At 39.8% G+C, this 13,295-nt stretch overlaps 1 protein-coding gene across 4 annotated transcripts in view; it reads right to left on the bottom strand.

Moving 5' to 3' along the window:
• USP47 (ubiquitin specific peptidase 47) overlaps nt 1-12,397 on the bottom strand; it is a 137,566-nt gene extending 125,169 nt beyond the window's left edge. For 2 of the 4 annotated variants that reach the window (XM_010344174.3, XM_010344215.3), the window contains exon 1: nt 12,121-12,397. In XM_010344174.3, coding sequence (XP_010342476.1) covers nt 12,121-12,159 — 39 coding nt within the window. In that variant the 5' untranslated portion in view covers nt 12,160-12,397. The remainder of the gene's footprint in view (nt 1-12,120) is intronic. The other 2 variants (XM_010344254.3, XM_003919839.4) reach the window with 1 other exon arrangement.
• Between the last annotated feature and the right edge of the window lie 898 nt (nt 12,398-13,295).

Here is a 13,295-nt window from a genome sequence, read left to right as displayed (position 1 = left end):
AGGTTGAGAGAGGAGATTTTTCAGGCTGGATTTTGCTGGTTGGATAGGATTTTAAGAGCATGTTTTAAAGAACATCAAAACTTGAGACATCTATGTCAGCGATTTTTATAAAAACTGCAATCTCTCAACAGCAGGTTATATTAATAACAGTTTTGTATAAATTAAAACATCCATATACATGGATACTTTATGTATGCATGTTTCAGTTTAGTTTCATTAAATGAAAAAAGAGGGCAATTACTTCCACACCTAGGGACAAAGTAAATGGAAGTATGCAGCAGGGTAGAGAGGACACACATATTTACTCACACTACACCTACATCCATTCCTTCTTACACTATACCAGAAAAACCAGGTTCAGGAAAAAAAACATATACTTTAAGAATGTTGATGTGAAAGATCATATTATTTTTTGTCAATCATCTGCCATCACTGCCAAGCACAATTATTTTGCCAAAGACATTTTACAACGGAGGATGTCTGTCTGTGATTTTAAGCCAGCAATACCAGGAAAGAACACTTAAAAATCTGTGTCATAACCCTCGTAATAGAATATGCCTCTGCATATCATGCCACCTAAACATGCTGCCTAAACTCAAGAAAGTCCTTAGCACCAAGGAATTTGTTTTAAAAGTGGATGTCTTTTGGAAATTTAATTTACAATAGATATTTAAATATATATTTAAGGCTACGTTTTTTACAACCCCTGTTTTTGATACAATCTTTTCTAACTTGGGCTACCACCATACCCTACTATTCTGGAGATGCAGGAACTCCTCTTTTCCATTTGGGGAAAAAAATAAAAAAAATTACAGTATCTGGGCAGTAAGACAAAAAATTTATATGGCTAATCCATAAAAGAGAAAACAGAGGAGCTGCAGGAATCCTAACTACTCAAACAGTCATTTTCATGTAAAACCGTAGTCCACCCATTTAAAACTCCTTAAAAACTGTAGGACAAAAAGAAATACTTCATAGTATTCACTCAGGGCAAGGGCACAGAAATGACACATGAACATATAATAGCACACTTGGGGAATGGCAACTAATGTAGTGGAATGTGGTTTGAACAAAACTGGCTTGAGGCATGAGACAAAAACATTAAGAATCTCTGGTTAAAGAAGATAGACTGAATATAAGGATTTAGCTCTAATGTCTCCCAGTAAAGAAATTTTTAAAAGACTATTAACCCCAAAGAAACAGAAACGCAATTTTAAAAGCTAGAAAACAGAATAAGTGGCAATGACAATTACACCTGGGCAGGCTGAATTCCATGTTAGCCAAGAGGAAAACCAAAAACACCTAGTTTATATTACATTGACATTTAGTATACCAAAAGACCTCAAAAATCCCTGGAGAAGTAGTTGATTCCAGGGTTGGGGCAAGGAAAACATAAGATGGGCTGAAGCATTAGTGGTGTCAGAAAGTAAGGAAGTGAGTGCTCAAAAAGCAAGGATGAGCACAGAAGCCAACCAGAACCAGCACTCCCTGGCCAAAATTGGAACAGTATGATCAACAGGATAAATAATATAGAATTGGATTATAATCCAAAGAATAAATGTTCATAAATCCATACTCATATAAATAAGTAAATAAACAGGAGGGAGAGACAAATTCTTCTCACAGAATTCCAATTAATAAATGTAGAAATAATGAGAGAAATAGAAAATCACTACTATTAAGCCATAGTAATAATTGCTGCAGACAAGACCACAGATGGATGATAAAATTAGTGGGCAGAAATTTAGGGGAAACAGGATACCTCCATGGTCTAAAAGACTTTGATTTTTAAAAGTTATTTTCTTTAAAGTTTTACCTGCCTGGTTGAGTGACTTTTAATCAAAGTATTTAACAATTATTAAAGGGAAAAACAGTAAATTCACAGTGGAGAAACCTAGCAGACACCCCCTTACCCAAGTGATCAAGGTTATCACCAGTAGTACATTATCAGCATCATGGCCCCCCCAACATAATGCACTGAGAGAAACACATCCCATCTAGTGATATCCTTCTTTTTAATTCATAACCTCAATCTATGCATGAGAGAGCATCCACAAACCTAAATGGAGAGCCATTCCATGAAATAACTGACCAGTACTCTTCAAAAGTGTCAAGATCATGAAAAAGAAGATTGAAAAATTATCACAGATAAAAGGAAACTAAGGAGATACAACTAAATGCAATGTGGTATCCTCAATTTGGATCTTGATATAAAAATCTTGAGTGGGAAAACTGGTAAAATCTGAATAAATCCTGTAGTGTAGTTAATAATACTGTACTAAGGTTAATTTCTTTTGATCATTGTTCTACGGTTACCTAAGATGTTAAGATAAAAAGAAGCTGGGTGAAGGGTATATGGAATTTATACTCTTTCTGCAATTCTTGTGTAAATACATTAAAATAAACAAAAAAATAAACTAAGGGGCTCAGGAACTGGAAGTCTCAGACACTCTGGGAGTGAGAGTGGAACCCAAACTAGACTTCCTCTTCTACCGTTCAACCCTTTCTGATAAAAGAGTAAACCACCTCTGGAGAGCATATAACAGCATGTATCTAGACTAGAGGGCAACATGCTCAATGGAATTTGAAGGGTGCCGTAATGAAAACTGGGGAATTAGGTTAATCTGTATGCTTAAAGATGAGACCCATGTCCCCTTTTCCTACTCAGCTCTCAAGCTTGCTCTCTGCTGGCAAAAGATGAGAAATTTGTTCTGGGAAAACAATCCAGCACAAGAAAAAAGATGTGTCACTGGATGCCCTGGTCTAAATGCCTATGTTTCCCCACCCCAAAATTCACATGTTCAACCCTACTTACAATATGATGATATTAGGAAGTAGGGTCTTTGGCTGGTGACTGGAGCAAGAGGGCAGAGCCCTCATAAATATTTCAGATTAGCGCCCTTATAAAAGAGGCCCTAGAGAGCTGCCATGTCTGTCTCCTTCCACCATGTGAGAACACAGTAAGATGGTGCTGCACTGTGAACCAGGAATCAGGCCTTCGCCAGACGCCAAACCTGCCAACACCTTTACCCTGGACTTCCCAGCCTCACTCACAGTAACTGTGAGAAATAAATTTCTCACAATAAGTAGATTATAAGCCACCCAGTTTATGGTATTTTGTTATAGCAGCCCAGACTAAGACTGGTAGTCTGCAGGAAATTATCCAGATTTACCCAGAAAACCATAATCACCAAAAAGGAGAGCTTCCATTCAGCTTAAGGCCTGTCTCTTAAACAAGCGCAGACTTCCAAGGATCATGAGACATCTAAGAAAAGCAACAAATATGAAAGATAAAGAACAAAGCAAACAAACAGAAAAAGGAAATTTGGAAGAAAGAATATGCAGATTTTTAAAAACCACCAATATTTCCTGAGAGAAGACTGCATCCATAAAATAAATACAGGCTATTATTTTTCAGAAAAAGGAGTGGAAACTGCACATATTATAGCAGAAATAGGAATTAGGAGAAGAACTGGAAGACAAAGTTGAGAAAAATCTCCCAGAAAGCAAAGAAAAAAAACGGAAAGAAATGGAAAATAGATGAAAATGGACAAGAGAATTAGAGAAATCCATCAGCGGGCCCAACATCTAACAATACGAATTCAAAACATTGAGGAGAGAAAAAAAAAAGAGAGAGGAAATCAACGAAATTAAGGAAAACTTCCAGAATTTATGAGATAAATTCCAGATTAAACAGGAGTAGCAGAACCGATTAAAAAAAAAAAAAAAAGACATATCTAACTATATAATACAAGAATTTCAGAACCCTGGGGACAAAGATTCTCCCTCTAGCTTGCAAAAAGAAAAAAAGAAACTTTCAAAATAGTTGAAAAGAATCTTCTAAGCATCTGATCTCAACATCAACACAGAAAAATGGAAGATAAGTAGAGCAATGCCTTCAAAATTCTAAGAAAAAATTATTTGACTCATAGTTCTCTGCCCAGCCAAACTATCCATAAAAAAAAGAGGGGAGAAAAAACATTTACAGTCATGTATAGTCCTGAAAAAGTTCTATTCCACCCAGAAAACTACTGAAAGTGGCCCTTTGAAATGAGAAAGTAAACAAAGACAGCCAAAGATACCAGACACACACAAAAAGAGGGGTTCCAAAATAAGACAGAACTGAATCATTAAGATGACAGACAGTACAGCAAGTCCAAGACAATAGCTGCACAAAAGTTCTAGGTTTAACAGGGTTAAGCTGGAGCAGGTCAGAGGGCCCTGAAAAAGAGCTTCTTACGAAGTCAAAGTCTGAAGATAAGCCATTTACACACTTAATCAGGGATTCTCAACAACAGCCCTATAGACATTGGGGCTTTGTAATTCTTTGTTCTGGGAGGCGGTCTTGGGCAGTGTAGAATATTTGGCAGCACACCTGGCTTCTACCCACTAGATGTCAGTAACACACACTCGCACTCTCCTCCACTCCCCCAACATAGCAAAATGTCCTCTGGTGAGAAAATGGCCCCCAACTAGTAACCACTTGGCTAATTTAATAAGTATACAGAAAACTAAGCAAAGCAAAATTGTTAAAAATTACTAACTCTGCCTGTAATTCGAATACTTTGAATGGCTGCAGCGGGCAGATTTCCTGAGATCAGGAGTTCGTGACCAGCCTGGGCAATATGGTGAAATCCCGTCTCTACGAAAATACAAAAAAAATTAGGCGAGCGTGGCGGTGGGCGCCTATAGTCCTAGCTAATCCGGAGGCTGCGGCAGGAGAACTGCTTGAACCTGGGAGGCGGAGGTTGCAGTGAGCCGAGATCCCGACCCTGCACTCCAGCCTGGGCAAAAGAGTGAGACTCCGTCTGAAAAGAAAAAAACAAATTACTAACTCTGGCCTGGCTAACACGATGAAACCCGTTTCTACTAAAAATACAAAAAATTAGCTGGGCGCTGATAGCGCGTGTCTGTAATCCCCACTACTCCGGAGGCTGATCCACCCGGAAGAGGGAGGTTGCAGTGAGCTGACGTGGCGCCACTGCACGCCAGCCTGGGCGACGGACGGAGCAAGGTTCCATCTGAAAAGAAAAAAAAAAAAATGACTAACTGTGACCCGGCTAACACAATGAAACCCTGTTTCTACTAAAAATACAAAAAATTAGCTGGGCGTGGTGGCGCAGGTCTACTAGCGGGGTGTAATGCCCGCCACTCGGGAGGCTAAGGCAGGAGAATCGAAACCGAAAGACTGAGGTTTCAGTGAGCCAAAATGGCGCCACTGCATTCCAGCCTGGACAACAAAGCGAGTCCATCTCAAAAGAAAAAAAAATTACTAACTCTGGCCTAGCTAACATGGTGAAACTATGTTTTTATTAAAAATACAAAAAATTAGCCGGTCGTGGTGGCGTGTGTCTGTAAACCCAGCTACTCAAGAGGCTGAGGCAGGAAAATCACTTGAACCTGGAAGGCAAAGGTTGCAACGAGCCAAGATCACGCCATTGCACTCCAGCTTGGGCAACAAGAGCCAAACTGCCTCTCAAAAAAACAAAAAATTACTAACTATGAGAAAACACGATGTTGTATAGGGAAGGTAAATAATCAAAGTAAATACATGGAGTCATTATAAACTCTGAAATACTGATGTATCCAAACAACTTACAGTATGAAAATATTGGGAGTACCGGGCAGGGTTAAAATGTGTGTTTGTGTGTGGTTGGGGATAGTGGTAAACCTTTATTTTTATGTAAAACGAAAAATACCTTAAACTGAAATATCAAGAAAGAACACTATAAAAACGCTAGTTTCAATTATAGAAGTATCAAAAGAATGAGTTGAAAGCACTTGTCTCTAGGCAGCCCGAAATGAGAGGAAATTTGCAGAGACCTACTATTTTTGTAAATACAGTCATGTGCCACATAAAGACATTTTGGTCAACAACGAAACACAAATATGACAGTGGTCCCATAAGATTATAATACCATATTTTTACTGTACTTTCTGTATGTTTGGACACACAAAAACTTAGGATGTATTACAACTGCCTGCAGTATTCAGTACACATGCTACACAGGTCTCTAGCCTAGGAGCAACAGGTTATGCAATATAGCCTACGTGTGTAGCAAGCTTAAACCATCTAGGTTTGTGCAAGTACACTGTATCATGTTCAAATGATGTCTAATGATACATTTCTCAGAACAGATCCTCATCTTTAAGTGACATGTGACTGTAGTTCTGCAGAGCGTAATATTTAACTCATAAATATGTGCATGTATTAAATATAACTTTGATAAAAATTAAAAAAAAAATCAACTGAGTCCCCATTATCAAGGACTTTCCTACTGGTTAAAGCTACCTTGATTTAGAATCAAACAGCTATATGTAACTTTGAGCAAGTTAACTTCTTTAAGTCTAGTGTCTTCACGTGTAAAATGGATAATGAAGAACAATAGCTAATACTATCAAACTGTCAAATGAGATAATGTAGGTAAACTGGTTAGCATAATGTCTGGCACATACTGTTTACAAAGAGTACCTATCATTCAAATTCCAATCCGGGGGTAATAATTATAAACTGTAAAACAAGTAAATCTTAATCTCTTATGTTTTGGAAAGTAACCCTGGCAGTTGTCGGAAGGATGGTTAGGTAAGGAAAGGCCTTGGAAGCTGAGTGACCAATTAGAAGGTCCACACTGGAGAAAATACAATAATTAGACAAATGCAGAGCCACGGAGAGAAAGCTAAGGATACAGAGACGTTTTCTAAGTGGTGAACTATATGTGAGAAAAATTCAAAGAGAGGAGTCAAAAACTGTTCTAACTTAAGCAAATAAATAGATGGTGATAACACTAACTGAAACAGGAGAACACCAAGAACTGGGTTGCAAGAAGGGAAGGAGAAATAAGCTTGATATTACTATTTTTAATTTGTGAGTCCTATATTACAACCAAGTAGAGATATCTAGCATGCAAGTAGAAATATGAATCTAGAAGAGGTCAGGGTTGGAGCCATAAATGTGTAAATCACAATTAAAGGTTGAACCTATACCAGTGGAACAGATTACTCAAGGCAAATATACAGAGCAAGAAGAGAGGGGAAATATAAAAACTGTGAGCCCAAAAAAATAACAAAACTATGGAAATACCTCCAAAACTACAATCAGATCATCTTAATTTCTGTTTTTGATAATAATGTTGCAATACCACTGATTTGATCATGAAAACAAGAAAAAAAAATAATGTACATGCTCATTGTTTAAATATGAAAGAAATCTAAACATATCCCAATAATCCAGACATTCAGAAACAACTCTTAATATTTTAATGTATTTCTGCTCATCTTTCAATGCATATAACCCTAAATTGTTCATTTTTTTCCTTGACAAAATTAGAATTCTATACAACTCTGCATTCACCTTTGCTTTCACTTCATTAAATGAGTGTTTCCAGTATCTAAAATACTTTTATTAGACGCTCCAATTTGTTTAAAACACTGATGGTATAAGTTGGCAAACTTGTCTCTTACTGGTAGGAGAGAGTCAATATCTGAAATTTAAGAAAAAGGCTCATTTTAAAAGAATCACTAAAATCAAGAATGACAATGGTAGCACATTTCCTCAAGTAATTTAATTAGGAGAAATAAAATTAAAAGAACATGCATTTGATATGCTCTATAATAGATCCTGATGAACGGATTTTATAAGAAGTCAGACAACAGAAGTAAAAAACAAGTTGTTTTTGCTATCAGTGTGTCCTATATGTACCATGAGGTTGTAGTAGAGCTCAAATGAGTTAATACAAAGCACAACCAACAGTATCTGGTATATACGTAGATGCTCAAAAAATAGTGGTTATTACTATCATTATCATCATTAGATGCCAAAAGCGGTTCCAGAAAGAAGCAATAATTGCATGAAAGAGAGAACCAAAAAAAACTCAGAGACAAAGAATTTACATTTCTACTCTTTTTCTTTCATTTTTTCCATTTCCTCTGGATTTGGAGTCCATGAGCACTACTTTAAGTACTGCAGTTTAAATACTACTTCTAACGCATCAGTAAATACATACCTTATCCTTGATTATACTGTAAGATACTTGAGAGAATACAGTAATATAAAAAGTGAGTGCTCAATGACTGTTAATGACATAAATCCTTATAAGAAAACAGAATAACAAAACAGCAACCAAACAATAATTAAAATTGGGATATTAAAAGAGACCTCAAAACCAAAATCAATATACTACAATTCAAAGACAAAGAGCAGAATGAAACAAGTGAAAAGCTTTGTTCTTCACCACAATGAACAGATACCACTCTTTTTGCTCTTTCTGGGTACAACAATTTAAGAGGAATACTAAAAACCCTTGATTATGTCCAAAAGAGAGCAACTAAGAAACAGTTAAAAAACTGAGGATGCTCAGACTCAGAACAGAAAAGGTTAGTTCTCTTGCTTCCCTCTCTCATCTTCAGTGATGAGAAAAGCTATTCTATCGGAAATGCTTTAAGATTTCTGTGAGGCAGCTATCAAAAAATGGTAACTAGAGATCTAGACTTCTCTCAACTAAAAAACTTCAAAATAACATCTCTTCTAAGACAAAGATGTTATCAAAGATTAGCCATGAAAGTATGTATTAAAGCAAAAGTTGGAAATTAGCTTGCCAATGATGCCGTGGAAAGTCTCCAAGGACAAGATAATTAGTTAGAATGCTAAGTTTGCTTACAACCCTGTGACCATATAAACGAATTTTTACTGAATATCTGTTCCAGGACACTGTCCTAAACCTAGAATACAAAACCTACAAAAACAAAAAGCAAAAAAAGAGAAACACACAAAATCAAACTCTCTGCTGTCAAGGAATTCACAAATAATATATAAAATGTAGATTTCAGTTTCAGATCATAATAGATGTCACCAAGCACCATCTATTAATTGCCAAATAAGTTCTACTCATACATAAAAGTCTTCTAAGAGGGAGTAATTTCTAATGTTAAAATGGTCAGAAAAGGCTATTTAGAATAAATGAGATATGAGGTGCTTATGGAAAAATGTGTATGAATGTTTGAACAGGAAGAAGGGGAGAGCACAAATAGAAGTGAAATGCAAGTTAGAGAGAAACCTGTTTGACTACATTAAAAACCTGTTTCATGGGAGAAGAGATAAGCTGGGAGAACAGGTTGTGGCCAGAATCAATTGTACTGGGCCTTGAATACCAAGCTAAGTAATTTCAAATTTATCCTGCATAGAGCCTCTGCAACAACTATTCATCTCTGCTGCTGTAGCCATAAAAAATACTAAATAAATAGCACAGCTGGTCCGAGACGAAAATTTGAATTGCATATTATTTTCATGTGTCACAGACTATTATCATTGTTTTGATTTTTTTCTTCAACAATTTGAAAATGTAAAACTCATTTTTAACTCATGGGCCATACAAAAACAGGCTGTGAACTGATCGGGACCACAGGCCATGGTTTGCTAATGCCTGTACTACACTTAGCTGTCTTCTTCAAGAGTCTTCTAGAGGTACATTTGTCCTTGAATTTCAGGGACCAGAATAATACATGATTCACTGAACAACTACACACACCAACATATGCACATACACATGCTCACATCTTACCAAGATCTAAATCTAGTAGGGGTCAGAAGTTCCCTATATAAAGGTCCTCAAAAAAAAAAAAAAAAAAAAAAAAAAACTTTAGATTACTGATAACAAGTCATTAAAATAAATGCAAGATTTTTTTAATTTTCCCACTTATTTTCACATGATATATGTACTTGGAGAGTTAAAAACTATTCTTACAGAGCCTCTAAATTACATTGAGAGCTCTGTAAAATAGAGTATAATCAAGGGAATAGTAGCAGAGGATGTTAGTTCTAGCACCAGCTCTGCTGTTTACTCATTATTTGACCTGAACGAATCACTTTCAATCGTCTGGGCCTAATTCCCTCAACTATAAAGTGGAGAGGTAACTTAGATGATTATGCTTTCTCTTACCTCTAGCATTGTATGATTCTGCTACTACTTAAAAGAACCTGTCTGGGAGCTTCAAGGATCACACAAAAGTGCTAATTAACAATACAAAAAAAGAAGAGAAAGGTCTTGACTAAATGAGTGGGTAGATAGGACAAACAGGTGGGAAAATGACCAGAAAAGTGGTATATCACTAAATCAAGAAATTGTTTTTCTAAAAAATTATCAAACCTTGCAGAGAATTCAAAGCAGAAGAGGCAAGAAAAGAAAAAAGCCAATGAATTTGGTTATTTAAGAGATAAATGGTGACTTTCAGTTTCCAGTAACCCAGAAGCAAATATAGAAGTGGAGGCAACCACTTTAATAAACAATGAGTGTGGCCATCAAAGAAGAAAAAGCTAGCTGGCTAGCTACAAAAGGCAAGGACCACAAATCATGCTTCCAGGAATCATGAAAGGAACCAGGGAAAAAGACGACTGAAGATGAGACTAAGGAATAGACAATAAAGGCATATGGTCCATAAAAAGTGGAAAGAAAAAAAAACAGTTGTGACGAATTTAAAGCCTCGAAGAAGGGAGTTCATCTTATAGGACAGATATTTAATCTTTAAACTTCTACTGCAGTTACCACTTCTTACACAACAGATATTTCTGCAAAGCTCTGTATCTATTACTACCTCATGCCTTCTATAAATCAAGTTATTAGGGAACTAAATCTAATGCTGGGTTTTCTTAAAGCAGAGTTCTACGTATATATTTTTCTAATGGTCAAAAAATTGAGAATTTTGTTTTCTATAAAAAACAGCAATATGTAGCTCTAAAAGGAATACATATTTATACCTTTCTTATAGCACCTATCACTTCCTTCCTTGTATAAGAGTTACTTATGTGGTAAAGTACCTAGTCCCTAGCTGGAGTACAACAAACACCAGTGTTCCCTTTCTTAGTAGCTCATAAAGTTCCCAAGGCAAGAATTCTCATTAATTCATCTGTTTATCTGCTTTGCACGGAGTTGGTGACGCTTGATGAACAAATACTGACATATAACTCTCTGCCTTTTACAAAATCGTCCTTGCAAAACAACTATCACTGTCCATCTGACAAACCTGGGAAAATACTTGTATCATACAGGTACATAACTCCAATAGTATCACCGTTGCATAGTGTCAGAGCTTGCTTAAGCAGCAAAGAATGGCTACAAAACAAGTAAAACAGACACAAAAAAATTTTAAGATTCTTTAATGATCACTCATAAATTTCAAGATCCCAAATAGCCAATTTCAATCCAACACTTGTCTCTATTTAAGGTATATGAGAAATAAAAATCCAAAGCCTTAGCCTGATGATCAGCCAGTTAAAAATACACGTTTGAATACGCCGAAGATATTTATAAAGCCAAGAGATACTATTAATATGTTGAAATTCGCTGGCCAGTGCTGGATTCTACCCTTACTCTTCTACTACTATTCAGGAGAAGCCAAGTAGTCAAGGCTTCTCGTATCACTTGCTTTTAAGAATTTAAGAAGTCACTCAAATTGGCATACACAACCCAATCTCAAAATAAATAAATAAATAAATAAAGTAAAATAAGAGTTCAGCTCTCCATATGGTCATGTTCGCCTATGTCCTTCCTTTACATGAATGTCCCAAGTACTACTTTTCCACGATCTTCGTTCGGTAGGCCCCATTTAGGCCAATAGTACTACCAAGTAACAGGAGTTGAAAAAAAGTCGTAACAGTTAAGTCTGTCCTCCCACAGATCTCACTTGGGTGTAGATTTCACAAGCGCTGAAAGCTAAACGCTGCCACTGTCAAACGCAGAAGCAGCACCGTCACCCTGCCGTGCCCATCGGCAACTGTTCCAGAAGGTTTTCTTTGAAACGATTTCTCTCTCTCGGCTCGACACGTTAAACAAGAACTTAAAAGGCTACCTTCTCCCCTAAAGCAGAACCCGATTCCTTCCCGTCCGCTCCCTTAGCCGTCCAGTCCCGCAGACCCGAGGCGGGAGGTCCGCTCTCCAGCCCCCAGAGCCAGCGGGTCTCCCAACTGCTCCCGGCACCCACCGTCCACCCCCCACCGCTTCCCGCCTCCTCCTTCCCGCGGAGCCGAGCCCGCACCCCGGCTGGGCCCTCAGGCGGCCCCCCGGCCCGGGCCTGTGCTGCCTCGAGCGGCTGCAGGCCTCAGGCCTAACCTCCTCCGGGGCCCCTCACCTCTTTCGGGACCAGTTGGTTCTCCTCGCCGGGCACCATCGCTCAGGCTCCGGCCGCCTCCTCTCCGCCCTGCCGGGGGAGAGTGGAGGGCGGTAGCGGCTAGCTAGCTCAGGAAAGAAACGAAGCGGCAGTCATCCTGTCCGCCGCCTGCGCTCCAGCAACCGTGGAGGCCTCAGCCTGAGCCTCAGACACCAGCGCGCAGACACGGACCCGGGACTCCGCCGACTCCGCCGCCGCCGCCACCGCCGCCTTCGTCGTCGGCCCCTCCCCCAGCCCGCTGCAATCAATGGAAAAATGGCGGCGGCCGCTCTCGCGAGAATTCGGCCGGTCGGGCTCGGGGCCCGGCGCCTGTCGCCCGAGGCGGCCAGCGCTTGTCGCTCGCTTCTAGTCACCTCGGCTCTTCCTCAGCCCCGGGAGGTACAGAATCGGCCGAACAGCCAAGCAAACGCTTTTCGTTAGACGAGAGCTCGACTTTTCATCTCGGGACTCCCTCTGCCGGCCGGGAAAAGACCAGGCCCACTGTCCTCCCTGCCTTCTCGGGCTCTCCGACTCCCTGCTCAGCAGGGAGAGACTCGAACCGAAAGCCCCTTCTCTGCCCCCAGCCACTCGTCCTCTTCTGGCTTCCCGGTAGCACACCGCGGACGTCACCCCCTCTGCAGGCACCCCAGGCCTCGTCCTTGCAGAGACGCCACCGCGGACCACCTCGCGGCCTCCGCCCCTAGACGCGGCTCTGGCCCTTCCAGCCGGAGTGGACCGCGTTTTATTTGCTCCCGTTCACTCTGCAGACGTTCTTTTCCCCTCACCCCACCCTCCTTCTCAGGGCTCGCCGGCTGGAGGGACCTCGGGCCACCTCCCGCCAGGGGAGGCAGCCACCCCTCCCCTTGTGGAGCGGTGTCCTCACCGCCCGCCCGCCGCAGCGACATTGGAGAGGTGCTCCCCTGCCCCCTTCCAGGGAGCTTCCCGATGGCCAAGTCTGAGACTGAGCTGGCCTCCAAGAGTAGAGCTGCAGAATGCTTCAGCCTGAGATACCCGTTAGCAGTGTTTTTAGAGAACTTTAATCTTCTCTAGCAGTGAGCATGGCGCTTTGTATTGTACTCGGCAAAGTTGGCAGTAGTCCGTTTTCCAAATCCTACTTCCACTCTGGTGACTCGGCGGGGCTCCTTCGTGAAGACTTT

This window comes from Saimiri boliviensis, chromosome 6 (assembly GCF_048565385.1).
Source record: "Saimiri boliviensis isolate mSaiBol1 chromosome 6, mSaiBol1.pri, whole genome shotgun sequence".
Lineage (NCBI taxonomy): Eukaryota > Metazoa > Chordata > Mammalia > Primates > Cebidae > Saimiri > Saimiri boliviensis.
This window is presented reverse-complemented; position numbering and strand designations above follow the sequence as displayed.